This window comes from Tauraco erythrolophus, chromosome 19 (assembly GCF_009769465.1).
Source record: "Tauraco erythrolophus isolate bTauEry1 chromosome 19, bTauEry1.pri, whole genome shotgun sequence".
Lineage (NCBI taxonomy): Eukaryota > Metazoa > Chordata > Aves > Musophagiformes > Musophagidae > Tauraco > Tauraco erythrolophus.
The window spans coordinates 13,585,911-13,611,644 of NC_141483.1; the positions used below are offsets into that span (position 1 = coordinate 13,585,911).

The following is a 25,734-nucleotide window of genomic DNA, read 5'->3' on the forward strand; positions in this document are numbered from 1 at the left end:
TCAGCCATAAGCTGCCTGCTTTTGCCAAAGGAAAACAAAGTATGAGTATTCAGCTTAAACTGTACCTTCCTATTGCTGGTGTCTTTATGCCCGTGTGAGGATGAACCATCTGGGCTCCTTGGTGGCAGCTGGAGGTCACTTGCCCACATACTTTGCCAGCACACTGATTTTTCTAGAATGGACCAAAACCTTCAGGCACTGTTTGAGCTGAAATGACCCTCCAAAACAGACCCCACGTCTGCATTTTCTCCCTCCTAATGGTTTTAATTGGAGTTCCTCATATTTTTCCTTACTGATTGACAGTAGTGAAAGAAATTATATTATTTTCAGAGGTTTGGAAGTGCAAACAAGCACATATGTTGTCTTAATTATGTATTTTTTTTCTTTGGAAATGAACCAGGCAGATTTATAGGGAGCAATAATATCTTTTAATATCTTATATCCTTGGACTGTCAGCTGCAACAGCCCTCCTGTTATTTCACAGGAGAGATCAAAGCTCATCTTGGAAGCACGCGTGAGGTCCACTGTATGCCAGTTCCTACAGTAGGTGTGTCCCTCTTCGGTCAGAGGCTTTGTGCATCCGCTATCTCCATCACCTTCCCCAGGTGTAAGAGCAGGAAGCCTTGTGGGTTTGTTTTTTTTTCCTAACTTACTGTCAATGTTCAAGTTTAGTAGAACAGTAAATATTATCTACACAATGCTGCTGGCAGCCCCTGAACCTTCAACGATGCACAAGAACGCAACACACTTGTCACCTCCCGTGCCTCAGCTTCTCTCTTTTCTCTTTGTTTTCTGGCTGCTATGTTCCATCAAAGGAATCAACTTGGACAGCCAGTAGACTGCCAAGAAGTATCGTGCCATAGGTAAAGGATGGGAAAGCTCAAGGGTGAAGCTGGTGTCCTAGGTCAGGCAGGATGGAAAACGTCTGCGGTGAAAGCCACTAAGGAGCATGTTGCTATGGAAGGCAGCACGTACCATGGACTTTGCCTGTCTGAACTAGGGGAAAACTCTTCCCTGTTCCCAAATCTAGCAACAGGTTTAGGTTTGAATCATCTTTGAGTAAGATGCCTTAAGCAGAGTGCCAGGAATAACCAGCCATCCCTGGCCACGGAGTGCCACTGCCTGGATCCTCTGCTTGATATTCCCACTAGTCGTGTCCCTTATTAGCAGGAGGGCTGAGCTTACGCCTCCTCTTTGGTGATTACAGCCAGCTTCAACGGATTACCTCTGTTTCAAGAAGAGCATGGGATGCCGCCACGCGTGACGCTCTCCTCGGCTCGGCCACCTCTCCGAGGCTGCAGAGATTCCAATTCCTGCTCTTCCCTCACACCTCAGCTCTGGTGAAAAGGATTTTGTTGTGGCTGAGCAGAGATGAGGCTGCGTGTCTAGTTACCGAGTTTTGTAGACCCTGAGGTGTTTTTGCTGAAATATTTGGATTTTCCTGTTTCCCAGGACTGAAGCCTTCTGACAGTTTTTCTGGTCTTGGGCTGTGGTTGCCAAGTGAACACAGGGATGTGTGTGGATTTTTTGCCTCACTATATTGTGCCTTACACTAAAAAGAAGAAAGGTCTTCCCACCTAGAAGGTCTGAAGTTGCTTTCAGTTGCTTGGGTTAGCAAATGAAGGTAGATAACACAGCTTCAGGCTAACTTGCCTAAAGCAGGCGTGAGTTATTTGTAAGAGGTATATGTGTAGCTCTGTTTCTCACGTAGCTGTGACCAAACCAGATGGGCTCCAGAGTGTTTGGGCATTCGGGGGTGGTGGTGTATCCCAGCTCCTTAACTTCCCTTCAGAGTGCAGGATATTTGTACAGTAGCTGCTCTTTGGTGTTTAGTAGCTCCCGCCTGGGTGGAGGAATGTGTTCCCTTGGGCTGTCAAGTCCTGGGTTCGTGTTTGCATCTCTTCTTCCCCTTTCATCTCTCCTTTTTACGGCCTTTGCTTTTAGCGTCTGCGTTGGATTCTGGCTCTTTGGAAGATGGTCACTGTTGTCCCCACACCAGGCACTTGAGAGACCTGGAATGAGTCGTGGGGCTAATGGATCTGTTCATTTCCCTTGTCCCTTCTTGTGAAGTGCTTTGGCCTATGTTAAGCTGCTACCTGCCAGCATGATGGCTCCAAACACAAGATCACTTCGTGTCCCATCCTAAGCCACTGTTCTGGGAGTCCCAGCGCTTTTGTCTTAATTAGTTTTAGTGTCTTGGGCAGCAAAAATAACTTCTTAAAATGCAAAAGGGAGGAGGCTTCTCAGAGATGGAAAGGTCTCGTTATCAAGAAGAGCTCTTGCACTTTTTGCCTTTCAGGTGTGTGTGGCCGTGTGGTGCATCTTCAGATGCCGTTGCCTTTGGAGAAGCTGATGCCTGGGCAAGGGAGTGATATTTCATGAACCTCAACTGTCTAAATGGTTTCCAGAGTTTGTGTGCTTCCCAGGAAACTTTCCCTCTCAAGTGTGCTTTCTCTGTTGCAGGCATCTCTCACTCCGGTGAAGTCTGGAGGAGAACTGGAGGAAAAACCAAAGCCGAAGGATCGAATCACATCTTGTCTTTTGGAGAACTGGAACAAAGGAGAAGGCCTGGGATATGAGGGGATCGGCTTGGGCATTGGGTTACGAGGGGCCATCCGGTTGCCATCCTTCAAGGTAAAAACAAAGATCTGCCTTCCTTATGCTAACGTTCCCTAATGGAGCATTAGGAGGACAGACCTCTCTAGGTTTGTGCCCCAAACCCTACGGGCGGTTAGCCCCACTCTGTGCTAACTTAGGAAGCTGCTTCTGACAGCATCACTTGTAACCCACTGGTACACTGTAAGAGCAAGAATCCTCTTTCCCAGCCTTAACTTTTCATCTGCCACTTGTGTGATTGTCTGTAAAGGATCTCCCTGCTCTGCAAGGTAAGTGGGACGTTTGCTTGTGGTTAGGACGCGGCGTTTCAGCATGGTTGTACAAATGTGCTTATGCTCGTGGCGCTTTACAGAGCTATTTCTTTGCTTAGACTGTCTTGCAGTTTCGCAGCTGAGTCTCACCTGAACTTTGGTTAGAAGTGTTCTCTGCCTCATGTGAGTTTACAGAATCAGGCTTGCAAGCATAGAGTCACCTCCTTTAAAGAGTATTCGCATAAAAAATGAAAACTGTCTTAAAAAAGCATAGGGTGGGGGAGTGTGGGGGGCTTCCCTGAAATCAGGATTTTGAATGCACAGAAGGTGCAAGTAAAGGTTTGGGATGAGAGATTCTGCAGTTTTCATTTAGAATAAAACTTGGCTTTGAGGTTCCTTAAGATGTCATAGGCTCAGGCTCTCTTTCTGTTCCGCTATATCTCAGACACATGGATTTGTCAAGAGTTTTCTCTGTCATCTTCAAAGTACCTGGTGATGACAGGCACCATGCTGGTGCCCAGGGTGTTTTGATGCAAATTGAAGGGGTAGAATTTCATTCACAGTGAAATTCTGTTTGCAAGCAAATAAAGGGATCAAGAGCTTGGGAAGTGACCCTTGGTTTCTGGGTGTAAGTCACCAAGGCAAAGTGAAGCAGTAGCAATTTGCTTAAGAAGTTGATTTCTGCTGTTTCTAAACTTTTAGAAATGCTAATGATGTCTTTTGTTCAGGTGAAAAGAAAGGAGCCACCTGAAGCTGCCTCAGCAGGAGATCAGAAGAGAATCCGGCCTTCTACTTCTGTCGATGATGAAGATGAAGGTTTGCAAAGCACATTTGTTTGAAACACAAGAGCAGATGCAAACCACATGCAAGCTGAATTCTTTTAAACTTCACAGCAGTGTGCTCACTTACAGTTAGACACAGAGTCAAGGATCTGAGCCAAAACCCTGCTTCTCACAAAACTCTCGTCAGCTGGGAGATGTCTCCTCTGGATTCAGTTATCTCAAATTCACTGGCGGGAAATTTAAGACCCACATTTTATAAATAACTTGTAACCTATTTTAGTTCTGCTGATGCAGAGCTGGTCACCCAGTAGAGGGAGCTCAGATGAGTTCATGGACCGTTCCAGGGACGTGTTTACAGATCACTGGGTACATGGTGGGAGAAAGCACGTAAGAGACACTTTGCCCTGCGTTTGATTTTAAAAACAATACTAAGTTATTTGCCAGAAAAATCTATTTGAAAATATTTTACTATTTTTTTCCTGGAAGCAGGGAAGAGCAGAGATAAGACAAAGCTTTGAATTCCTTTTGTTTTGCTTAAAACAAAGTGGATTCAGGTTGTTTGTGCTATAAAGTTGATTCAGACTAACAACTAGTTTTGAAGCCAAAGTACAGAAGCAGGGTTTTGTGAAGCCCTTCAAACAAAAAGGTGTTAAATTTGGCTTGCCTGTTCTGGGTGCAGTCGTGCCGTGTCTCTTAGCCGCTCTGCCCGTAGCTTGTCAGCTGTGGCCCCCTGCGTTTTGCCACCCTTGGCATCCCAACACCCTGCGCCCAGTCTCACCCTCCCGTGCACTGTGCAATTATTAAGCTGCTGTAAGCCTGAGCCCTCACACACCGCACAACCACTTTGCTCCTAACTTTGATCTTCCCAAAGAAAAAGTTTCCGTTGTGTAGTCAACTCTTTCCCTCCCTTGCAAAGTATTTGATGGCAATTTCCTTCTGGCTTTCACTCACCAGAGTTGGAGAGGGACAGGGATGCTTCCGATACAACATCCGAGCTGTCAAAGAAGGATGCAGAAGCAGTGGGGCTGAGGCGGCGACCAGCACGGCCGCTGGAGCTCGACAGTGAGGGAGAAGAGGGAGATGAGACATCAGGGAAAGAGGAAGAGTCCTCCTCAGAGAAGGAAGAAGAGCAGGAAGAAGAGGGAGGCTTGGTGAAAGCAGCACCCAGCAAGGTGCGTTGGTTTGTGGTTGCGGGTTTGAATGCTGCCATGAAAAGGGGCCCTGGTAATTCCAGGTGCCAGTTACCTCCTCTGGAAGATGAGCGCTCCTGTCGGGGTCTGTCCTAAGGGAACTTCTGTGAGATTATTCCCCTTCAGGTTCTCTGATCAGTGTCCCTGAGAGTCGCTGGCAGTTCCTGCAGTGACAGCCAGCTTTCAGAATGGAACACTGCTCATTTTTGGCAATGCTTTCTTGCAAAGGAGGAAGAGGAGGACGATGACGAGGATGAAGACGATGACGAGGATGAAGACGATGACGAGGATGATGATGAGGATGAAGATGATGAGGAAGAGGAGACAGGCATAGACACAAGTGACAAGGAGGAGGAGCAGGACTCCGAGGAGGGTAAGCAGTTCCAGCAGAAGCAGCAAGCGGAGCCTTTGGGTCAGGTGTGGTCTCCGTTTTGCACTTGCGAGCTGATTTTTTTTTTTATTTGTCCACCTTCTTTCACTGAAGGGCAGTTTTATATGTGATAACACATACAGGTATTTTTAACTGTTCACCTGCCAGGCTTCCATGGTCCCTCAGTCTGCGGGTCCCTTTGCAATAGCTCTCCAGCCCCTGAGCGAGCTCAGCCCAACTTGGCAGAGGAGCAGAGGTCTTGGAGCCAGCTAAATTTGTGCTTGTTTTATGAAACGTATGTGGCTGGGAGGAGAAGGGACCACATTTCAAACAGGGGTAATTTAGCCACTAATAATTTTCTGTCCCATCAATCAGTTCCTGCTCTGGAAGGTGGTAGTTTCCACGTTTTAAAGCTGTGTGCAAAGGCAGCAGAAAATCTTAGTACAACTCCAGTAAAAAGACAATCCACCACGAGACCCACGTGGGCAGGGTGCCAGGCAGCGCTAGCTCTGCTGCACATGGAGCTGCCTGTTGCATGGTGATTGTTGTAAACATCCAAAGACGTGGTTTATAAGTCTCTGCAAAAAAATAAATAAATGGGGAGGTCACTCCTTCAAACTCCCGCACTGCTTTTACAGTGTGGAAGTGGTATTTGCTCCTGTAGTAGACCCTGATTGTTTTAATGAAGTCAGAAAGAAGAACTAATGGTAATTCGTTCTTCTCGTAGATGTAGCCAGTCCCTCCTCTTCCAAGGCTGAAGTTGAATCATCTGATGAAAGTGAGGACTCCTCTGAATTCGAGTCGAGTTCAGACTCAGATGATGAGGACGAGGAAGATGATGATGATGATGAAGAAGAGGAGGAGGAGGAGGAGGAAGAGGAGGAGGAGGTGGCTGAAGATCAAGGCAGAGAAGCCATGGTTGCTGAGACAGAGCATGAACCTGCTGGTCATGAGCTTCCTGATGATGAGAGGGAGACTATTTTGGAGCTGTATCCTGTGGATGACATGGATGCAACAGGCTTGGGACTCGCAGAGCCAGCTTTGACAGTGACAGATGAAGGCATGGAAGAAATCAAGGCAGGGGAAAGTGAATGTGGTAAAGTCACAGAGGCATCTATTGCTGCCGAAACACTGAAACACTTGGTTATGGAAAGAGACCAGGAGACAAAACTTGTGCTGTCTCCCATCTGTAGGCCAGGTATGTCCTTCCATGTGGTTTGGCATTTTTTACCACATTTCCAAGCACAGTATTCTCGCAGTGTCCAATATGTATGGGTTTGTATTTCCCTTGTTCTCTTTCTTCCTCCAGTCTTGGCTCTAGGCTAGGGGTTATCTGTGTAGGGAAAGAGGTCTGTGCTGAACTTTCCTTCCTAGTAAGCGGCTCTACATAAGCCATCTGCTACTAAAAATACTGTGGTTATTGTATCCAGAATCTTATCCTGGGCCAGTTTAGTTAGTGTCCTACAGGAACACGTCCGGGGGTGACTGACTGGATGGTGTGGTGGCTGAAGCTCAAGATAGAAAAGCTGTGGCTGCTAAAACAGAACAGGAGCCTGTGCTTCATGAGTCACTACTGGCTCTTTTTGGTTTTAATACCGAAGCAGTATGTGACTGGAAAGCTATATGGGGCATGTGAGTGGAGTCTCAGAATTGTATCTGGTTCCTGATATTATTATTTGTGTTTTTTTTTTACTTAGCCCTTTCAAATGAGTGGTACTCCCTGGTTTTCTGGAAGATGGAAATTTTCCTCATTCAATGCAGAGTTGTATTTAACCCGAGGAAATTAAAAGCCTTTTACTAAAACAGGAGCGAGATGCATAAAGGTTGACAAATTCTGCAGCTTGGGGGGAATTAGACAGTTAAAGACTGGAGCCAACAGGGAGAGCACATCTAGTGTGTCCTGCACCGTGAGCCTTGGGCAGGACTGGTGTCTGAGGACTGGACAGCATTTTGCCACTTGGAGAGCTGGAAATCTGTTCCCTGCGCAGGCCATCGCTCCTTGGCTGCCATAAAATCCAAAAGCCATAAAGAGGCAAAACATTAAACTGGGCAAAGCAAAGAACCTGTTCTGCACAGATCCTTTCTAGAATAGATCGGTGTCCAGAAAGGACATAAATCTGGGGAGACCTGCGTCTGGGCACCCTGAGGTGCAGAATGAGCTTTATGGGTAAGCTGTGAGAACAAGCTGAAACTGCAGCAATTCTTCTTGTGCAGCCCAGCCTGGTGGTACAGGAGTTACAGGGGTGGGACCCTTCTCCAGGGACTCTCCAGTTTGTTTAGCCCAGATGAGGAATGCTTCCCTTCCAGCTCCTTGGCATTTTCACCTCCTTTTGCTCTCCCGCTTGAAAATGTTATTTTGAGCTGCCTAACAAGATTGACTGTTGATTCCTTTTGGCCCTGGCCCTAAGGAGGTAAATAAACTCCAGACAAATGAGCCTGCTGCAGAGAGAGCAGCATATAAATTGCCTCATTGATACCATCTGAGTGTCTCCTTCATTACAAAGGCTTCCCGTTTCCTTCGTGTGGTGTTCAAGAGTGTTGTGCTCCTCCTCCTTGGAGAGCTGAGGGTGCTTCTTGGCCTTGCAATTAGTTTACCTTCCCACATTAGAAAAGCTGATAGCTTGGGGCTCTGACAGCTCTCCTCTGAAGTCCTCACCCTACGAATTCATCCGTGAATTCTTTTAATGTCTCTACAAAAGGTGGTCAGAAAAGCAGAAAACCTTCGTTCTGCCCTGTCTCGTAGCTAATCCTCAAATTAATAGTGCGTTTTTCTTTTAATGGTCCATTAGGGATGTCTGTGGTAGCATCTAATTACTCCACACTCGGTGCCTCCAAAATGTAAAGCATCGAAGTTTTTAAAACCTCCCAGTGGAATTGAGCTGTTCTGTAATTGCGGCGTCTTAAACATGCCTTTACTGGCAAGTGGCGAGTCACCGAGTGGAAGCAAAGCTCCTGATTCTCCTCTCTTTTTCCCCTCTTTCAGAGGAAGAGTGTGAACCCGCTACCATGCTGGAGCCCGAGGTACAGGAAGGTCCAAAGCCTGAATCTCAAGCTGAGGAGGACGCGCTCTGTCTCTCGACTCCAGTGGCAGTCTTCGGAGAACCTCTGCCCAGTAAAAGCAGCTTCTTTAGCAAGTCTGACGACGGCGGCTTAGAAGCCCGTGTTAAAACAAAACTGCCCTCTGCAGCGGAGGAAGACGACCGGCTGCCTCGCACGCCTGGACGGGAGGTGGTGATCCATTCGGAGACTGATGTTCTGTTGCTTCCAGTCCACAAGGTGCCATCCTCCATGCTTCCCTTACCGTCAACTCCTGGTAAAGAAGAATCCCTAGTCCCTCCAGAGAAGTTCCCTGAACAATTAATGGTGACCAAAACGTCCGTGGAAGAGGAGATTCCTAGGACTCCTGGGCGGGACATTTTGGCCAAGTCTTCGCACCCTCTTGTGAAATCGCAGAGCACGGACACTGTTCCAGCCACGCCAGGAAGCGATGCTCCCCTTACGGGAAGCAGCTTGACGCTCAGTTCCCCTCAAGTCCCAGGGAGCCCCTTTTCCTACCCATCCCAATCTCCTGGCGTTAACAGTGGCATTCCTCGGACTCCTGGGAGAGATTTCAATTTCACGCCTACTTTCCCGGAGCCTGGTGCTACCATTTCTTGCCTTCTGTCTGGCAAAAAGCAGTCAGAGGATGAGCTAGATGAGAAACCCTTTAAAGAGCCTCTTGGTGCTTCCCTTACGATCAGCATGAACAGTGTTCCTTCCCCTATCCCCTTTGCCAGCCCCCCACAAGCAGATTTCCACACGGACATGGGTTTGCCACCTCTTGAGCCAATACCTGTAGCAGCCCTGCCCTGCATGCATGGAGATGGCAGAATGCCCATTGAGGAATGCAAGGCAGAAGTAAAATCTGGTTTGCTCTCACCAGAAGTACCCACTGGTGCTTCTATTCTTCCGCCCCCACCACCACCTTCTGTTCTTCCCAAAAGGAGGCCAGGTCGGCCAAGACGGTCACCACCTTCTGTCCTCTCGTTGGATGTGTACCCGAGCAAAACCATAGAACCTCCTCCTGTGCCAGTGGCCTTGGTGGAAAGTGCTGTGGGCAAAGAGCTGTTGAGTGGACATCCTGATGCTTTCTATGGACTGAAAGACCCTGAAGCCGTCACCCTGGACTTCAGGAATGACGGTTTCCATGAGAAAATAGCAGCTGAGACAGTTGCAGAGAAACTGCCATTTAAGGAATTGGAGAACCAGTGGAATGAAGACTTCAAGGAAGAAGAAGCTCACGTGAAACCTAAAAGACAGTGGCGAAGGCAGAAGAAGGCACCCGAGGACCTCCCAGTGATTCCTTCCCCTGAGTATTCCCCACCCCGGCCTCAGTTCAGGCCACGCTCCGAGTTCGAGGAGATGACCATTTTGTATGACATTTGGAACGGAGGCATAGATGAGGAGGATATCAAATTCATGTGTATCACATATGACCGGTTGTTACAGCAGGACAACGGTATGGACTGGCTCAATGACACCCTGTGGGTATTCCATCCTTATATCCTTTCTCACTGGCGCTCTGCGGTACACGACACGTGTAAGATGCACTGGGTGGTCGTTGTGTAGGACTTAGAACGCGAAAGACTAAGTTTGTTGGTGGAAGAAGCATTTGCTTCCTAGAATAGCAGTTGCTTATATCAGCAGGGAATTTTAGACTGTTGTATTCCCTGAAGCTGCCATCCAAAAATACTGCAGAAGTGGCCATTCTTGCTGCGTTTTCAGTCTAGGACTGCAGGGAAAATCTGTATGCGCCTCTTCTGGGGAGATTTCCTTGCTAGTCTGAGGAGCTTCTGTCTGCGTTTGAACCAGACTCTTTTTCTTCAGCTTGCCTGTGGAACGTCTAGCCTGCACGTACAGGGCTTTAACTTGGGACTAAAACTTGCCGTGAAAATAATCTTGCCATCTGTGCCCAAAATGAGGAGTTAGCGGTGCTAGCAGCTTTAGCTTGCTTTGAGTTTGGAATACTAATAAAAGCCATGGTTTCTAAGCGGCACATCAGGGACAGACACAGCCCTGGGCTGGATGAGGGAATGTTCTGCTACGTGCCGCAGCGAGGAACGTGGGTAGCACCGGCTGGTGCTGGTGGGGCAGGGTTGGCTCCATCCCCTCCCTCCCTGCCCGTGATCTGGTAATCAGCAGCACAGGCTGTAGCTTTGGGTCTTGGGGAGTGTTTTAGGACACACAGGCTGTCTCAGAACAAGGCTCTATATGTGCCTAGCCACCAGTACTGATCTCCAGAGCAAAGCCTAAAGGGCTGTGCCCATAACCTAAGAACTCTAGGAATGTTTTTGTGGAGGATGGATGGATTTATAGAACTCTCTGGTAATGTTTTTAGGAAGAGTATATGGATTTATATGTTAAAGAATACAAATGCACCACCTTGTGTGTTGCTAGAGATTGCGTGGAGTTAAAATATCTCATCCCTTACTCCCTGCAAGCCACGAAAGCAAAAGCAAAAAAGCCCAAACCAGTTAAAATAGTCAGTGGTATGATGCTGACAAAAAGCAAGCGGAGCTCAGTGCTGAGCTGTGCGTTTTAATCCTTTCTCTGTATCTCAGAGGGCCACGGGTAAGATCGGATTTATAATTTTCTGCCTTTTCATACCAGTGTAATAGTCTTGAAATAGATTTATGTAATTGTTTAAAGGAAATATTCTAAAAGGATGATGAAGCGCATCATCCCCAGTAGCTCTCAGTCTGTGTCTGCCCGGTTTGGGGAAGCGGTTCCAAAACAGAACCAGTTTGAAGGTGGGAGCGATTGGCCCCGCAGCGGTGGGGGACCAGAGCCAGCGAAGGGCAGAGCGGGACGGCTGAGGGTGGGACGCGCCTGCGTCCGGGCGCGGAAATGCGTTTGCATTTGGCAACTTACGCAGGGGAGACATTTGAAATCCGTTTCCCTGTTGATAAGGATTATTGTAACAGCAAATCTACGGGTTTTAAACCCTTTGGAAATAATCTGCAGCCAGTTGTCAGTTCGTCCTGCGCCGCGCGATGGGTGTGAAGGTACCTGTGGGGTTCACCGCTCCGCAGCAAGCTCACGCCTCGGCACCCTCGTTTCAACCCGTCGCTTCTTGCTTTTCGTGGTCCCTCTGCTTCAGTTTTCTGGTGTTAAGGAGATGTTATGACTCACAGGGAGTGTTTTTGGGTAGATCTCCGTCACCGCAGACTTCATGGCTGTGTTTTTGGGGTGAGCTGCCAGTGGTACAGCTCCACCATCCTTCCAGAAGCCAAAAACCCAAAGGTGTCTTCTGGCTGCTTGACGCCACGTGTCCTTGCCAAGCCAGCTGCAGGGTTTTCTTGACTGATCAGGGCAGCAGGGTTTGAAACATCTGTTACAGGGTCTTACCCTTCCCACCAGGGTCCGAAGGAGCTGATTTACCACTGAAAGCAGCATCTCTTCTGGCACCCTTTGGGCTGAGGATGGTCTCTCGCCCATCATCTCGCCCAGAGAAGTTGTGGATGCCCCATCCCTGGCAGTATTCAAGGCCAGGTTGGATGAGGCTTTGGGCAACCTGGTATAGTGGAGGATTTCCCTGCCCATGGCAGGGGGGTTGGAACTAGATGATCTTTGAGGTCCCTTCCAACCCAAACCATTCTATGATTCTACGATCAGGGCTGCTTCTGGCCCTGGTCGGTGCGGATGGTTGCTGCGGTGAGATCGCTCTGGTGCCTTCAGGGCTCGGGGTGGTTGCAGGGAGTTTCTGGAGGTAGAACAAAAGTGTGTCACTCCAAACAGAGAAACTGGTACGTCCAGATGGCTGGGCAGCCGCTGTCTGCGTACGCAGTGGCTGCTGTGGGGAAATCCTTTCTCAAACAGGTTTCTCTTGACAGGTTAACCTTTTTACGTTAAAATTTTCATTATCCCTTTACTTTAGTTTCCCAAAGCGTGCAGCTGAAAAGGAAAGAACATGCTTGGTGTTCCTGTAGGCACATGGGCTTCAGTGACTTTTTTTTGGTTTTTGATAATACTGTTATTTTTTGGAACCCCCTAAAACCCTTCATAATTTTCCGAGCTCCTGGTGTTGTCTCCGTGTAGCTGCAGCAAGTTTTGTCTGATACCCGTCGGTGGCTGTGTTTCTCCTTAACTTCTTCCCACCTACTAGCTTTTCCACCCCCAAGAAGAAGAAGCGGGACGATGGGATGCGGGAGCACGTGACGGGCTGTGCGCGAAGTGAAGGCTATTACAAAATCGATAAGAAGGACAAACTCAAATACCTCAACAATAGCCGAGCTTTTGCGGAGGAGCCTCCGGCTGACACGCAGGTGAGGACACGTCCTCCGCGGGCTGCCGGGGTGTGAACGGGATTTGGCTTTGTACGGTGTCACGCACGGTGGCCTCTTCCTGCCTTTTGGCAAGGAGGGAGGTGATGCTGTTGCTATGCCAGTGTCGAGCTGACCATCTGGGAGGTGCAAGTGTTTGATGTGGATGTTTTAGGATGCGTTGTAGCGCCAAGGGGTGGCTCACGGGGAGGCTGCAGGGTGTTGGGTCAGCTTTGATCACCCGTTTCTCCTCTCAGGGTATGAGCATCCCTGCCCAACCTCACGCTTCCACCCGGGCTGGCTCCGAGAGGCGGTCAGAGCAACGCAGGCTCCTCTCCTCCTTCACTGGTAGCTGTGACAGTGACCTGCTCAAGTTCAACCAGCTCAAGGTAGGTCACCCCGGGAATTGCTGCCTTGCACAGGAGCCGTTGGAAGCAGGCTGAGGCTAGGGCAGGGAACCTCCTGCCAGTTTGGTGATGACCATCTCAGCATTGGGCACCAGTCCCAGGAGAGGATTGGATGGTACCTGGCTTTCCTGTACTGCCATGTGATAGAACTTGATACAACGATACAAGTTAATACAATGTGTAATACAAATAATTTACCGATGGAAATAGGAACAGAGCAGTGACACTGAGTCCAGCGTGCACACCTGCGGGAAGCAGAGATGTGAGCTGACTGATAAATGGCTATAAATTAGTGTGTGATGATTACAGAGCTTGAGCCCTAGCCAGAACCATCACCCATAGCCACGGTTATGCAGAACAGGGACTGATGGCCTCAAAGGGTCTGTTCTCAGTGTGTGGTCAGTGGTGAAAACCCAAGTACTGCAACTCTGTGGGACCTCCCATGACCTCTGTCCTGCCGTCCTGTCACTGCAAGACAGAAGGAAACGAAATCGGCTTGAAGCACCCCAGCACTGCTTGTGGCTTGGATCGTGCTGCGGATGCTGGACCCAGGGGTGGCCTTTCCCTTTCCGCGCTGTGGCTAATTCAGGGCCGGGGTTTTGGGGTGTTTTCTTCATGCAGTTCCGGAAGAAAAAACTAAAATTCTGCAAGAGCCACATTCACGACTGGGGCCTTTTTGCTATGGAGCCCATTGCAGCTGATGAGATGGTGATTGAGTACGTGGGTCAGAACATCAGGCAGGTAAGCTGGGCTGTGGGCGAAATCTGAGCAAAAACCAGCCCTGAAAGAAGTGATGGGGTGTGACAGCTGGGGTTGGAGTCCCTGCTGTAAGGCGTTAGCTGCATGAGCAGAGGTTGGCCTGTAGTTTGAAGGTACCAAGGGTGGGATTTTCAACAACCCGTAGGAAAATCCTTAGGAGATAAGCTCTTGAGAAGCCTGTCCTGAACTTCTGTGTTTTGGGTTAATTCTGCATTCTCTTGGGGTGTTTGGAATCATGTGTCTGTTGAGTGACCAAGCACAGCTCAGATGAGCGTCGCGTAGATCTCCGCTCACGGATCACTTCTGCGGCGTGTCCTGACACAACGCGTGGGTTTTTCTGTAGGTCATTGCTGACATGCGTGAAAAGCGATACGAGGATGAAGGCATCGGGAGCAGTTACATGTTCAGAGTCGATCATGACACCATCATCGATGCCACGAAATGCGGAAACTTCGCCAGGTTTATTAATCACAGCTGCAATGTAAGTATGGTGTTTTTCCGTACAGTTGTACTCTGACATACTGATAAAGCCACGGAGTCCTTGTGAACTTTGACTGGGGCCACGTTCAGCAGGAGCAGGGGGTCATGGGGTTATGATTAGAAGTTAACGAGCTGCAGCAGATCAAAGCAGAGTCTAAACTAACATAAAGAGATTTGAGACCTGGGAAAGGAAACACACAGTGAGTCAAAGTGTACTCAGAATCCTCCTGACTGTGTTGGAGGACCCCGATGGACACTGTTCAAACGTACCTAGCAGATATTTCCTTAAAACAAACAGCGTTTTAGCATTGTTACTCTGCTGTGGGAACAGTCTCCTTCTAGTGTCCACATGGGAAAAGTATTCTCTGCCCTGGCAGGTAGAGAAGCTGCTCCCCGCTCTGCTCTGTGCTGCAGTCTACACTCAAAGACTTGGCTGCCCAACCAAATTATTGAGCATTAGCTGAGCTGCTCGTAGCCTGTGACAAACTTGGCGGAGCATCATCCAGGCTCTTCTGCACCACGAAATGTGGATATTTTGGAGGAGCACAAAGAGGGCTGCTCTGTTTTCTGGCTTCATGCCTCCTTCTCTCAGCTTCCCACTGAATCCCGGCCATGGAATTGTGGCTGAGGCTGTCTAGGGAAAGGATTGCTCTGCTCTGTTTTAGCTTGGAATAATTGTGTGGCTGCTGGGAAGCTGTGGTGGTAGGGAGCCTAAGTCATTACCTGTTCTGTCACCCTTGCAGCCAAATTGTTATGCTAAAGTGATCACGGTGGAGTCGCAAAAGAAGATCGTCATCTACTCCAAACAGCACATCAATGTGAACGAGGAAATTACCTATGACTACAAATTTCCAATTGAGGATGTAAAAATCCCGTGTCTATGTGGCTCTGAGAACTGCAGGGGAACCCTGAACTGAACTCGAGGTTTCTCGTCACACTTGCACCTTTGGCCATGTCAAAACTGTGGTAACCAGGTGTGGTTGCACTTTGCCAAAAAAAGAGGAAAAAAAAAAAAAAAAAAGGATGAAAAAAATTTAAAAAGGAAAAAAAAAAAATTAAAAAAAAAAAGAGAGAGTAAAAGAGAAGAAAAAAAAACCAAGCAAGTTTCGCACTTCTGCCAGGATCACGAACGAAAGCAAAAAGCGCACATGCTTACGAGGACTGTTCATGTTTCAGGTGCTCTTTCCTTTTCAGATCCAACGCGCACACAAAAAGGTGACTACCGTTTTGTGGCATGGTCTATCCGAACACTAGCTTCTCTGTTCAGTCCCTAATTAATGCTCCGTAATGGGATAATGGTACCTTTTTTTTAATTGTTGTTATAAACCTTCATCTTTTCATAAATGCTGCTACCTTTTTCTCATCAGTTTTTGTTGGTTGAAAAAGACATTCAACGTTGAAATGTGAAGCAGAGACTGAAAATGCCATATAGGGTTTGTTGGGAGCTTGATTGGCTGAAATTGCACAGATTTCTCAGAGTAAGCTGTAAATAAATGTAAGGTTGATGTTACAGAGCAAGCCAGAGGCTTGAGGGTGTGTGAATGGGTGTGTGCGTGCGCTTGGGTGCGTGTGTGTATGGAGATGCGTCTGCGACGAGACTAGAGGTGACCTGTCCTGCCTTTTCCTTTGGGATGAGCCTGAACAAGTCCCCTAAGCCAGACACCCCTTGGGCTCGTCTCTAATTGTTGTATGCCGTGCTGGTATCTTGGGGGATCAAAACCTCTGCACCCGTAGGTGAGAAATGTTTGGAGACCGCAATCCGCTAGGAAGAAATCGAGTCGGTTGTGTGGCTGTCGGGTCGTGGCACGGCGTGTGGCCTTCGAGGTTGTCCCGTTTCTCGGCGGTGGGTTTGCCTTGCATGCGAAAAAGGCTGAGGCTGAAATGAAATGGGCAATTCAGCCCCCGTTGATGTCGCAGAAACCTTACCCTCCTTGTAAGGATACACTGCGGCCCACGTTTGTCATAGGATTTTCTTCCTGTTGATGGGAAAGAGGCTGATGTGTGTCTCGTGTTAATTTTTCTCACTTTCGTCGGCATTTCCCTGCCCTTCCAGCGTTTTTCGTGGAGTATTTGCTCTGTCCTTGAATGTGGCAGGTGCCTCCTGTGATAGGAGCGAGCTGTGCCGTGCCGCTCTCCTCCCTCCGTTACTCAGTAACTTGCCCCGGGGTTGTCCCATCCCTCCAGCAAAAGTCACCGTGGTTAAAGTGTCCCCGAGAGCAGGCCGGGCAGCCATCCTGTCCTCCCCCACCTCCAGCAGCAAAAGGAATGCTGCTTTAAATTTGGAAGGCATGTTTTGAAATGGTTTTTCGCAATATTCTGTCCTTGTAGATGTGCTGAGGCGAAGGTTGCAGTTCTTCGAGAGGTTCCATTTAAAAATGGGGCAAAACACCAAAGAAATACTTCTTTGGATGTGATCTGGGAACGTTACCCGACCGTTCGGGTGTAGACAGGATCAGGTTTTCAACTTGCATTGAATTTCTCCTGCTTTAAGAGTAGAGATTAGTTGTACTAAAACCTTTTTAATTGGCTTATAAGGGGAAGTTGCAATGTAATTACGAAATGGGAAGATCAGCATCTTCTCCCCACAGAACAAATTGCACAGCTGTGTTCTCGTAGCCTTGTAAAATCGGCGATAAGTGCTGTACCACCACAGCTCCGTGATCAGAGGTTACAACCTCGCAAAAGAGTTTTCTGGAAGTTTTTTCACGCCCGCACTGCGGAGCGGAGCTTGTCATGCATCTGAATTTCTTCTTCAGACAAAAGGCCTGAAAGAACAGGAACACACAGACTGCTACAAGCTGCCTTAGTACCGCCCGTACTTTTGGCCGAGGGTGAGGAAATTGTCCCTGAGATTGGACAGTCCATAGTCTCATCTCTGTTTTTGTTCTGCTTTGGTTTTGTTGTTCCCCCCCTCTTTGTAAATCTCTCCAGCAATGGGGTAATGGTGACCCAGAACCTAAAATGATGAGAAGCACAACTAGTTTCTGTCGTTGAACGTTGGTTGTAACTGCAGCGATGGCAGGAGTGTTTGGGAGTTAAACCAGCTGCTCAATTTATTTTATTTTATTTTTGTAAGTGAGGTTAATCTTGTGTTGATGCTCCAATTGGCATCTCTACAGCTTGGCCTTTTACTTTCAAAGCTTTGGAAATGCACGGAGGTTTCCTGTGGCTCAGAACTGAAGCCCCCGCGTGCAGCAGTTCTGCCCATGTCCTCGGCCTTCTTCCTCTCTAGTCCATCAAACTGGTGTGTTAATGGTGGGTTTGGGGGTGAAGACACCCCAAATGGCTCAGCCCCAAAGTACCCGCTGACAGTTTTGTATTTCCCATTGTATGTGTGTGCTCTGGACGGGATTAGCCCCTGCAGTTTGCCTTAATCTTTGTTGAGGACAGGCGGGGAGGCAGGTCATGGTCTTCTGAAACGAGACCTACAGGTTCACCGTGTTTTTAGGAGCACCGAAGGGATTTGGGTACCACAGACCTCGAGCACCTAAATCCCTTGGGTACTTCTGAAACGGCCCGTAACCCATCCCTTTTTATGATCCCAGATAAATAATGTGAGTTTTTGGAAGAGCTGAGCTCCCAGTAAACCCTCCCAGGAGGAAACGGAGGTGTTGAACCTGCAGTGCTTCTGAAAAGTCACGTTGGTCTGGTCTCAAAGTCAAACTCGAGGCTTCTCTTTCCTTCCCTGTAAATCTTGGCTTGCACAGTCCTTCCCACGCAGCTTCTGTGTCAGGCTGTGGAGCTGTCCTGTGCCCCAGACCGGTGTTTTATGGTGAGAATTCCCAGTCCAGTTTGGTGATTTCCATGGGCTGCCGCAGTTGCTGTGGTTTTGGAAGGCAGCCCTGTGGAGATGCCTTTCTAATCCCTCCCGGGTACTTCGGCTCGTACGGAGAAAGGGGTGGGATGAGAGGAGGAAGGCAGAAGGCGTGCGATTCACACGCCGCCTCGATCGGAGCTCCCGTGGTCAGCACAGGCACCCCGGCACCCCATGGAAATAGTGGCAAGGACTGAAAAGAGACCTTCCCAGTGTGTGCTGCTTGACAGTGAGGTTTCCTGAAGTCGTTTTGCTGGCTGAAAAGCATATCCCAAATTTGTTTTCACTTAAATCAAAACTTAAGACAAAAAAGAGAGAGACGTTGACTGCCCTCCCTGCAAAATTACATCTCGCTTCGGTATCCCGCTAGGTGAGCTGACCCCAGAGAACAGTGAAAAAGTGGGAAATACAACTTAAATCTTTAGTTTCCCACCGTTGAGCTGGCTTGAGCTCAGGGCGCAGATGCCTCCGCGTTCGGCGTTCCTCGGAAGCGCGCTCTGTGCTTGTGAATCCCACCCGCCGCTGCCCAACACCCTCGTTTGCCCGTTGGGTTCACACCTCTGTTGGCAATTCCAGTTTGGTCCCAGTTTGGTCGGTGACTACTGGGGGTCTGGGAGGGGAAGGGGCTCGTCTTGCAGATATTTATATTGTATAGAGCAGCTTATTTCTACAAGGAAAAAAAAAAACGACAACATTTTTAAACTCCGGCAAAGTATACAGTAGTTTCAGTTCTGGTTTTTGTGACCTTTTTCAGGGATCATTTCAGTGCATTTCTGTATAAAATAAAAATTTAAGGAAAAAAGGATTTTGAAGTATAAAAAAAAAAGCATCTTCTGTACATAGGCAAACTCAAGAATCTTCTCTTCGAACACTGTTTCTTGTAGAAACATGTTGAAATTTTTTTGCTGATTTCTTTGTACTTCAAGAGCATGTAAATAATTTATTAAAAGTGACTATTGTAATTTGGAGTTCTTTTTAAACAGATTCCAGCTCTAAATCATGTCGAGGAGACGGGGAGGAGGAAGGACTAAGTATAGCAAAGGAGCTGGTGGCATTTACAGCTTGTGTCAAGCTTTGTATAATGTAAATTCTGTATAAATATGGTTTTTTTTGTCAAATAAATAGACGGAATTAGAAGCATTAAGAAACTGAAGACAAAAAATTGCCAAGTCAAGGCTTCTTCTTTTTTTCCCCCCCTCAGTCTGAAACCTAATGTGCAAAATCTATTTATTTCAAGCGAAGAAATGTGTACAGTCTAATAGACACCCTAAAACGTATTTAAGCGAGTTTGCAACTGGATTTTTTTCAATTTAATATTTGTTTTGTTTTTATGAGTTTCCTCCTTAATTGCCACTGTAGTATTTGTCCAAGGGAAAAGAAACACGTCGTAACGGACACTCTAAAAAAAACCAAACGGGCAGTTTTAGAAGCAAAATGGAAGAACACCCGGCTCCCAATCCTTGCAGCTTTCTGGTCCTATAAACACGTTGTTTTAATTCACAGTGTGAAAATAAAGGGCCTCCTTTAAAAGGAGGCAGGTAAAATGGTTTGCAATAAATGAAAAAAAAAAAATCTTATTTTTTTTAAGTTCCTTAAAGAAAAAAAAAAAAGAAAATCTCTGCTTTGAAGATTTAGGATTTCTGCTTTTTCTTTCGTTAAGCAAATTTAAAAATTTAGGGATGTTTTGTGCATATAGAATCTGTCACCAGTATGTATCTTGTTTTGAAGAAAGTGTTTTTGTTGTGGATGTGTCATGCTGTATATATTTGTTCATATTTTTGTGAATTGAATACTATGTACCATTGTATTATAGTAACTTTTATAAAGCAAACCATAAATATACTGACTTTTCTTACAGAAAAATTATGTTGTGCTTAATGTATAGCCAGGGGAGCTTTTTGCTCTCAGACCCGTGCTGGGAACCGCCAGAGCTCCAGGAACCAGATCCAGAAAGAGTGGTGCAAAGAACTGATTTTCAGCAAAGTTTGCTGAAAATATTAATCCTGGTGAGCAAGAAATTACTTTAAGCAACATTACACTGCATGAAAGAAATACGTGAGCGATTCGAGTTTATAAACTTAAAGAAAACTTTCTTAGTATTAAAAATCTGTACAGCCCTTGATTACTGAAGCTCAGCTGGGCGCCGGCCCCCCGCCACGGTGCCGGCTGTCCCCAACCCATGTGCCCTCCGCGGTGCTGCCTGGGCAGAGCCTCTGCCCTGGGATTCACATCTTTTTCCCTCTTTTTTTAATTTATGGAGGCACAAGCCCTTAACCCAGGAAGCGAGCTGGTGGTGTTACTGGTTCTGGTGGTGCTGTAAGGCTGGTGGGGCCAGAGACCCTTCGGTTTCTTTTAAATCGATTTATTCAAATCCGAAATGAATCCCGTTACCTGTGGTTCACAGGAGGGGGCACCCGGGGCAGCTGCTGGGGTTCGATGCCGATGAAAGCCCGGCCCGGAGCCGCCGTGTGCCCCCCACCCTCCCTCGCCAGGAGTGGTGAACGTGGTGGTGGTCACAGCGGCCTCTCTGAGCTTTAATAAAGAGATTCGGGGCAGAGACGAGCGGAGAGGCTGATGGAGGAGGAGATGGAAGAGGCAGGAGAGAGCCTGGGCTGTGGGCGATGTCCCGGCTCAGTTCTCGGCTTCTATAGGGGACCACGGCGGCTGGAGGGGTGGGCTTGGGCCGGCGGAAGGACTCGTATCCCAGGAGCCTGTCCTGAGCCGAGGGCTCGGCACGGGCTTCGGCTGCTCGGGGCTTCGAGCAGGTTTGACACTGGGAGACTTGGGGAGCAGCGGTGGGTGCGCCGGGGCTTTGAGGGCAAACGTGCAACGGTGGGGAGACCCGCGGGCACCAGAGACCCTGAGCTGACCTTCAGCTGCCATGCACTGAGCGCTGCGCTCTCCTCCGGGAGCGTTCCACCTGCAGCCGCAGCGGACGCGGGGTAGAGGGGCTCCAGGCCCCGCACGTTAACTTACCAGCCACTCGAGCTGCGACACAAAAGGGTTTTATTGTGTGGGTGGGGAAAGTCCCCGTGCCAAGGACGGTGACACCACCAGAGCGATGCCCAGAGGGGACTCTGCACGCGCAGCCGGGATCCGAGCCAGGCAGTCGCTAACGATGCCAGCAATTACTTCGTGAAACACGGGAGAAACCCCAACCCCTTCATTAATTCAGGGATTTACAGGTATTAGAGCAAGACTGCATTGCTTTGGGAAGGCTGCAATATGTAAATTTGATTAAGTCTCATTGCAGAATGTTGTAGCTACCCTAAAACCACGTCGAGATCGAGTCTAAAAGCAATTAAAATAAAATCTTACAAAACGAGACGCACAGAGAGGCAAACGCCTCCCAGCTTCATACGTGGCTAAAATTAACAGAAAACTTTGGATGGACTAAATTTAAACACTCCCAGTTGTTTCTTCTCTCTTCTCCCGTAGCTGCATGTCTTTGGCACATGCCTTAAATCTGCCCTTTGTTAAGAATTTGGTGGTTTGGATCAGATTAAACGACTTTTTAGGAGCGTGTTCGCCATTTCCCACGCTCCCTCTCCCAAGAAGTCACCAGAGGGCAGCGCCGGGGCTGGGCTGGGATAGGTGTTGAGTCCTTTTACGTCTCCAACTTGGCAGCAACTTCCCTGGGTTTATGACACTTAGGTCTGGGCTATTTACCAAAACATCGGCCGTTTCCCGGTTCGTTTGTGAATGAGCTTGTTTAGGGGCAAGGGCGGCCTTTTCTGCCGTCCTCTAGATGCACGTGGTCTCCCCATTGGGCTCCAGGACAGTCAGGTTTCCTCTTGCATCTTGATCCATTTCTATGGCTTCAAACAGAGACTTGAAGTTCCCGGCGCCGAAACCCTGCAGAGACGACAACGTTACGGACCGCGGGGACGGAGAGCGGCTTCGTCAGCTCAGAAGCAGCCGAGGAAGAGCAGCACCAAGAGCTGGCTGGCACCAAGAGCTGGTGGTATTGAGAAATCCTCAAACCAACCTGGTGGTTATGCCGCTGGATGACCTCCAGAAAGACCGTGGGTCTGTCTTGAACCGGTTTGGTGAAGATCTGGAGCAAGTAGCCTTTCTCATCAAAATCCACCAGGATTTTCAGTTCCTGGAGAAAAGAAACAGGGCGAGAGCTTGAATTCCCGCAGAGGAGCAAAGGGATCCTTCTGCATCACCCTCAGCCCTGCACAACACTTTGGGGAGCTGGTCCAGCCCCAAGCAAACCTTTGTCCTCTCAGGCTGGTCTGACTCACCGCCAGCTTGTCGATGTTCTCCTTCACTTTGATTTTGGCAGTTTTCAGCCTCTCCCGCAGGATCTGGTAGTAGCTGGACGGCACGTCCATGAACTGCATGCCGCGCTGCTTCAGGTTGGTGATCTGCAAGGCAGGGGAAACCCCGGTGTGGGCTGGGCTTGGGGTGGTTTGTGCTGGAAGGATGGCCCTGGATGGATGGCATCGGGTGGCAGAGTGACGCTTACCCATGACTGGCCAACCTCGTGCGTGGGGACATGGCCCACCTTCTCGCTTTGGGCACCAGCTACGGGAGGGCCCATTGGTGCCTTCTCCAGGCCATGCAGAGTGTTGGCCACTGTGCAAGGATGCTTCATCCCACCCCGACCCCCCAAGAGCTCTGGAGGCTCTTTGGTCTGAAGAGGAGCCCAAAACCAAGTGCTCAACAGCAGCTGGACTCAATCCAGACCAGCATCTCCCCAGGCAAAGGTGGGTGATGTGCTGTGGTGGCTCAGCCCAGCAGCCCAGGCTGCCCAAGCTTCCCACTGTCCCCCCACCACGGACAGCACATGCCATCAGGGTGTCTGCAGACCTCAACTGCTTTAAGCTGGAGGGACGGCCATCTCCCTGCAGCTCACAGCTGCAGGCAGGTCCCTTTCCAGCGACTCCCTGGGCAGTTAATCCTGGTTGTAAGATAACCACGGCACAAAGCCTGCTCAGCCTGCCCTTATCCTTGTGCCCTGACGGGGGTCATAGTCCACCAGTGCCCTGTGATGAGGACCATGCCAGGCAGGACAGGGTGGAGGAGCTGCACTCACCGCCGAGATGATGTCGGAGGTGTTCAACGCGATGTGCTGGACTCCGGCCCCTCCATAGTAGTCGACGTATTCCTACAAGGAGAAAACTTCACCCCGTTAGTGATGGCGCAGCTACAGCGTGCAAAGGGCTGAGCTTGGGGCTAAGAACGTGAAGGGAAAATTGGCTGAAGGACCACAAAATGGAACAGAAGATGGTATTGGTGAAATCAGGGGTGAACCAGCTCTGTCCCAGCAGCTCTCCAGGGTCTGACAGCCCTTTGCAGAGCCAGCGCTGCTTTCCAGAGAGCCGCTTTTGCACAGCGCATCTGCGCCGGCTCCGAGTCCCTGACCCCTCGGTCCCTTTTCCGTCACCAAAGCCCCACTCGACATGGCAGCCTGATGGGTCAACCGCCAGTGCGTGCTCACCTGAATCTGGGATTTCTTCTTGCCGAGCGCTGGCTCGTTGATGGGCATCTTAATGGTCTCTTCGTAGTTGGTGACCACGATGGAGCGCAGGGCGCTGAACTCGGTGTGCAGCTGCTTGTCGTCCACCGACCAGAAGCGGTGGAAGAGCAGGTTCTTCTGGTACCTGCCCAGGCCACAAAGGCCACGTTCAAGTCCCTTGCTCCATTCTCACGCTAACGAACCTCTGCTCTGGCTTAATTAGCCTCAGCCACCGACGCCAGAGGGGATGAGACCAGCAGAGCGGTGCTGCTGCTCCATCCCACCCCCGCCAGCCCTCCCCACCCTTACCAGTCCGCCACTGGGACCATCTGGAGGTCAGGCTGGTTCCCCACGACGTGGTCAATGAAGCTGAGCTTGGCACTTGGTCTGCAGGGAAAAGCCGGAGGTGGCTCTCAGATGGGCTTGAGGGCACCCCGTGGCACAGGTGCTTCTGAGGCGAGGTGGTAGGACCTGTCCGGCTCCTGGCTGGGACATCCCACTGGCACTCAGTGGCAAAGCACTGGGCAGGACCCTCTGGAAAGTACTCACAACTTTGGCAGCAGGGGGTCCTTGAAGAGGGGCGGGTGGTACCCGGGCAGGAAGAGGCCCTTGTAGTTGAGCTTTTCTATCAAGGTGTGGGTGGTGTCACCGTACTGCGAGAGGGGAGAAAGCGGTAGCATGGTGGCCCCGTTTTTCAGGGACCTCCTGGGTCCAGCCTGCTCCCGTGGACCTCGCTCCGGCGCGGGGGCTCAGCTTCCACAGCTGCCCTGGTGCTCACCGTCTGGATCACCGCGAACTTCACCTTCCCGAATTTGTCCTCCTCCACCCAGGGCTCCTTCACCACCACGGCTCCGCGCTCCTTGGCTTTCTGGGCAGAAGGAGAGAGCTCCCCCCCTGCCACAGCAACCCCGGGCTGGGGGGAGACATCCCCAGGCCCTTCCCTGCCTCCCCTCACCGTTCCGGGTGGCCATTCCAGAGGGAGCGGAGGGGCTGCCTACCTGCACGATGAAGTTGCAGTCCTCCACTTCGAAGGCTATGTCCTTCACCCCATCGCCGTGCTTCACCAGGTGCTCCCCCATCTCTGCCCGCAGCGAGAGCAGAGACGCGGCCATGAGCAGAGGTGCTTTGCTCCACCACGGCCCTTTCCTGCCCCACCTCCTTCCGCTGCCCCCCTGGCACCTACCCTCATTCCCTGGGTTGAGAGCGGACGAGAGAACAAACACAATCTGCCGAGGAAGAGGAGGACAGGTGAAGGACGGAGACGTGGTGGTGCCCCCAGGCTGGGGCAGACACACTGCGGGAGGGGGGTTTAATGCTGCAAATGGGTTTCAGCAGCACCCACACACCCAACACCAGCTCCTGTCTCTCCAACCTCCACCCTTACCTTGTCCTGCTTGATGACATGTGAGACCACCTCCCGGCTGCCGGTCTCCAGCCCCCGGTACGCCAGCTCCTCGAATCCCAGCTTGTTGCAGTAGTAGGATGCAGCCTGCGGGCAGGTGAGAGACGCTCCGGGTGAAGCCGTGCTGCTGGTGGCCCCCCTGGTTCCCACGGGGCTCCCCCAGGCCCGAGCATCACCACCTTGCACAAGGGTCTCCAAGGCCGTTGGCCAAGGTCGTGCCAGCTGCCACAGGCGCTGAGCCAGGGACGGGCTTTGGGACGCCGGGACGGCGTCCCAAAGCCCGTCCCTGGCTCAGCGCCTGGAACCCGGTGAGCTGCTGGGATGAACCACTCCCCCACCAACAGCCAATAACCGGAGCAGTTGCACCATCCCGGTGCGGCGGACGTCCACCGTTATGCGTGCCGAGCCGGCCGCAGCCTCTTACCTGCTTGGCATTGCCAACCCAGAAGGTGATGGAGTGGAAATGGATGAAGCGGCCTTGCAGGGGCTAAAAAGAAGGAATAAACCAGGCTGTGAGTCAATTCCATAGCTTCTCCCAAGGCATCGCTGGTCTCCGGAGCAGGGAGAAGCAATGGGCTGTTCACTCGTTAACCATGTTGTGTTAAAGATTAATTATCCCCCAAAATGCTCGTAAACAACCGCCAGCGCCGGGATGAATCCCCCTTTGCTTGGTTCCCCATTCCGTGGGCACCCAGCTGCGATGGGCACCAGCAGTTTGGAAAGGACTTTTGGAAAGTGGCAAATAGGTGCAGCATTTGGAAATAAACATTGTAAAAAATGAGGATTTTTCCTTAGGCAGCGGGGCTGGATGGGAAACACCCGTCGTCTCCTGTTTGTCGCTCTCCTCCCAAACCCAGAAAGAAAAAGGAAACGAAAAAATTTCCATTCTTAACAT

General features: G+C 49.8%; 2 protein-coding genes across 2 annotated transcripts in view; one reads left to right on the forward strand and one right to left on the reverse strand.

Annotated features, from left to right (window-relative positions):
* Nucleotides 1–15,161, forward strand: part of SETD1B (SET domain containing 1B, histone lysine methyltransferase) — a 50,542-nt gene extending 35,381 nt beyond the window's left edge. The window contains 11 exon segments of the mRNA XM_086623225.1: nucleotides 2,464–2,634; nucleotides 3,596–3,683; nucleotides 4,604–4,821; nucleotides 5,071–5,212; nucleotides 5,937–6,407; nucleotides 8,193–9,749; nucleotides 12,347–12,513; nucleotides 12,768–12,899; nucleotides 13,539–13,658; nucleotides 14,020–14,157; nucleotides 14,900–15,161. Coding sequence (XP_086479351.1) covers nucleotides 2,464–2,634; nucleotides 3,596–3,683; nucleotides 4,604–4,821; nucleotides 5,071–5,212; nucleotides 5,937–6,407; nucleotides 8,193–9,749; nucleotides 12,347–12,513; nucleotides 12,768–12,899; nucleotides 13,539–13,658; nucleotides 14,020–14,157; nucleotides 14,900–15,073 — 3,378 coding nt within the window. The 3' untranslated portion in view covers nucleotides 15,074–15,161.
* Nucleotides 15,162–21,714: 6,553 nt separating this feature from the next.
* HPD (4-hydroxyphenylpyruvate dioxygenase) lies at nucleotides 21,715–24,516 on the reverse strand. Its single transcript, XM_009987894.2, has 9 exons — nucleotides 24,436–24,516; nucleotides 24,216–24,305; nucleotides 23,987–24,090; nucleotides 23,747–23,824; nucleotides 23,420–23,582; nucleotides 23,015–23,086; nucleotides 22,221–22,343; nucleotides 21,959–22,075; nucleotides 21,715–21,825 (listed from the first exon to the last, which is right to left on the reverse strand). The coding sequence occupies exons 1-9, from the start codon at nucleotides 24,514–24,516 to the stop codon at nucleotides 21,715–21,717; spliced, it is 939 nt and encodes a 312-aa protein (XP_009986196.2).
* Nucleotides 24,517–25,734: the final 1,218 nt, after the last annotated feature.

Excerpts from the sequence above, each read along its gene's own strand:
- HPD (XM_009987894.2), bottom strand. The coding sequence starts at position 24,516 with ATGGGGGAGCACCTGGTGAAGCACGGCGATGGGGTGAAGGACATAGCC. Across the intron at positions 23,583-23,746 it reads ATGGTCCCAGTGGCGGACTG|GTACCAGAAGAACCTGCTCT; the intron begins GTAAGGGTGGGG and ends TGGCCTGGGCAG. Across the intron at positions 23,087-23,419 it reads AGAAGAAATCCCAGATTCAG|GAATACGTCGACTACTATGG; the intron begins GTGAGCACGCAC and ends TTCTCCTTGTAG.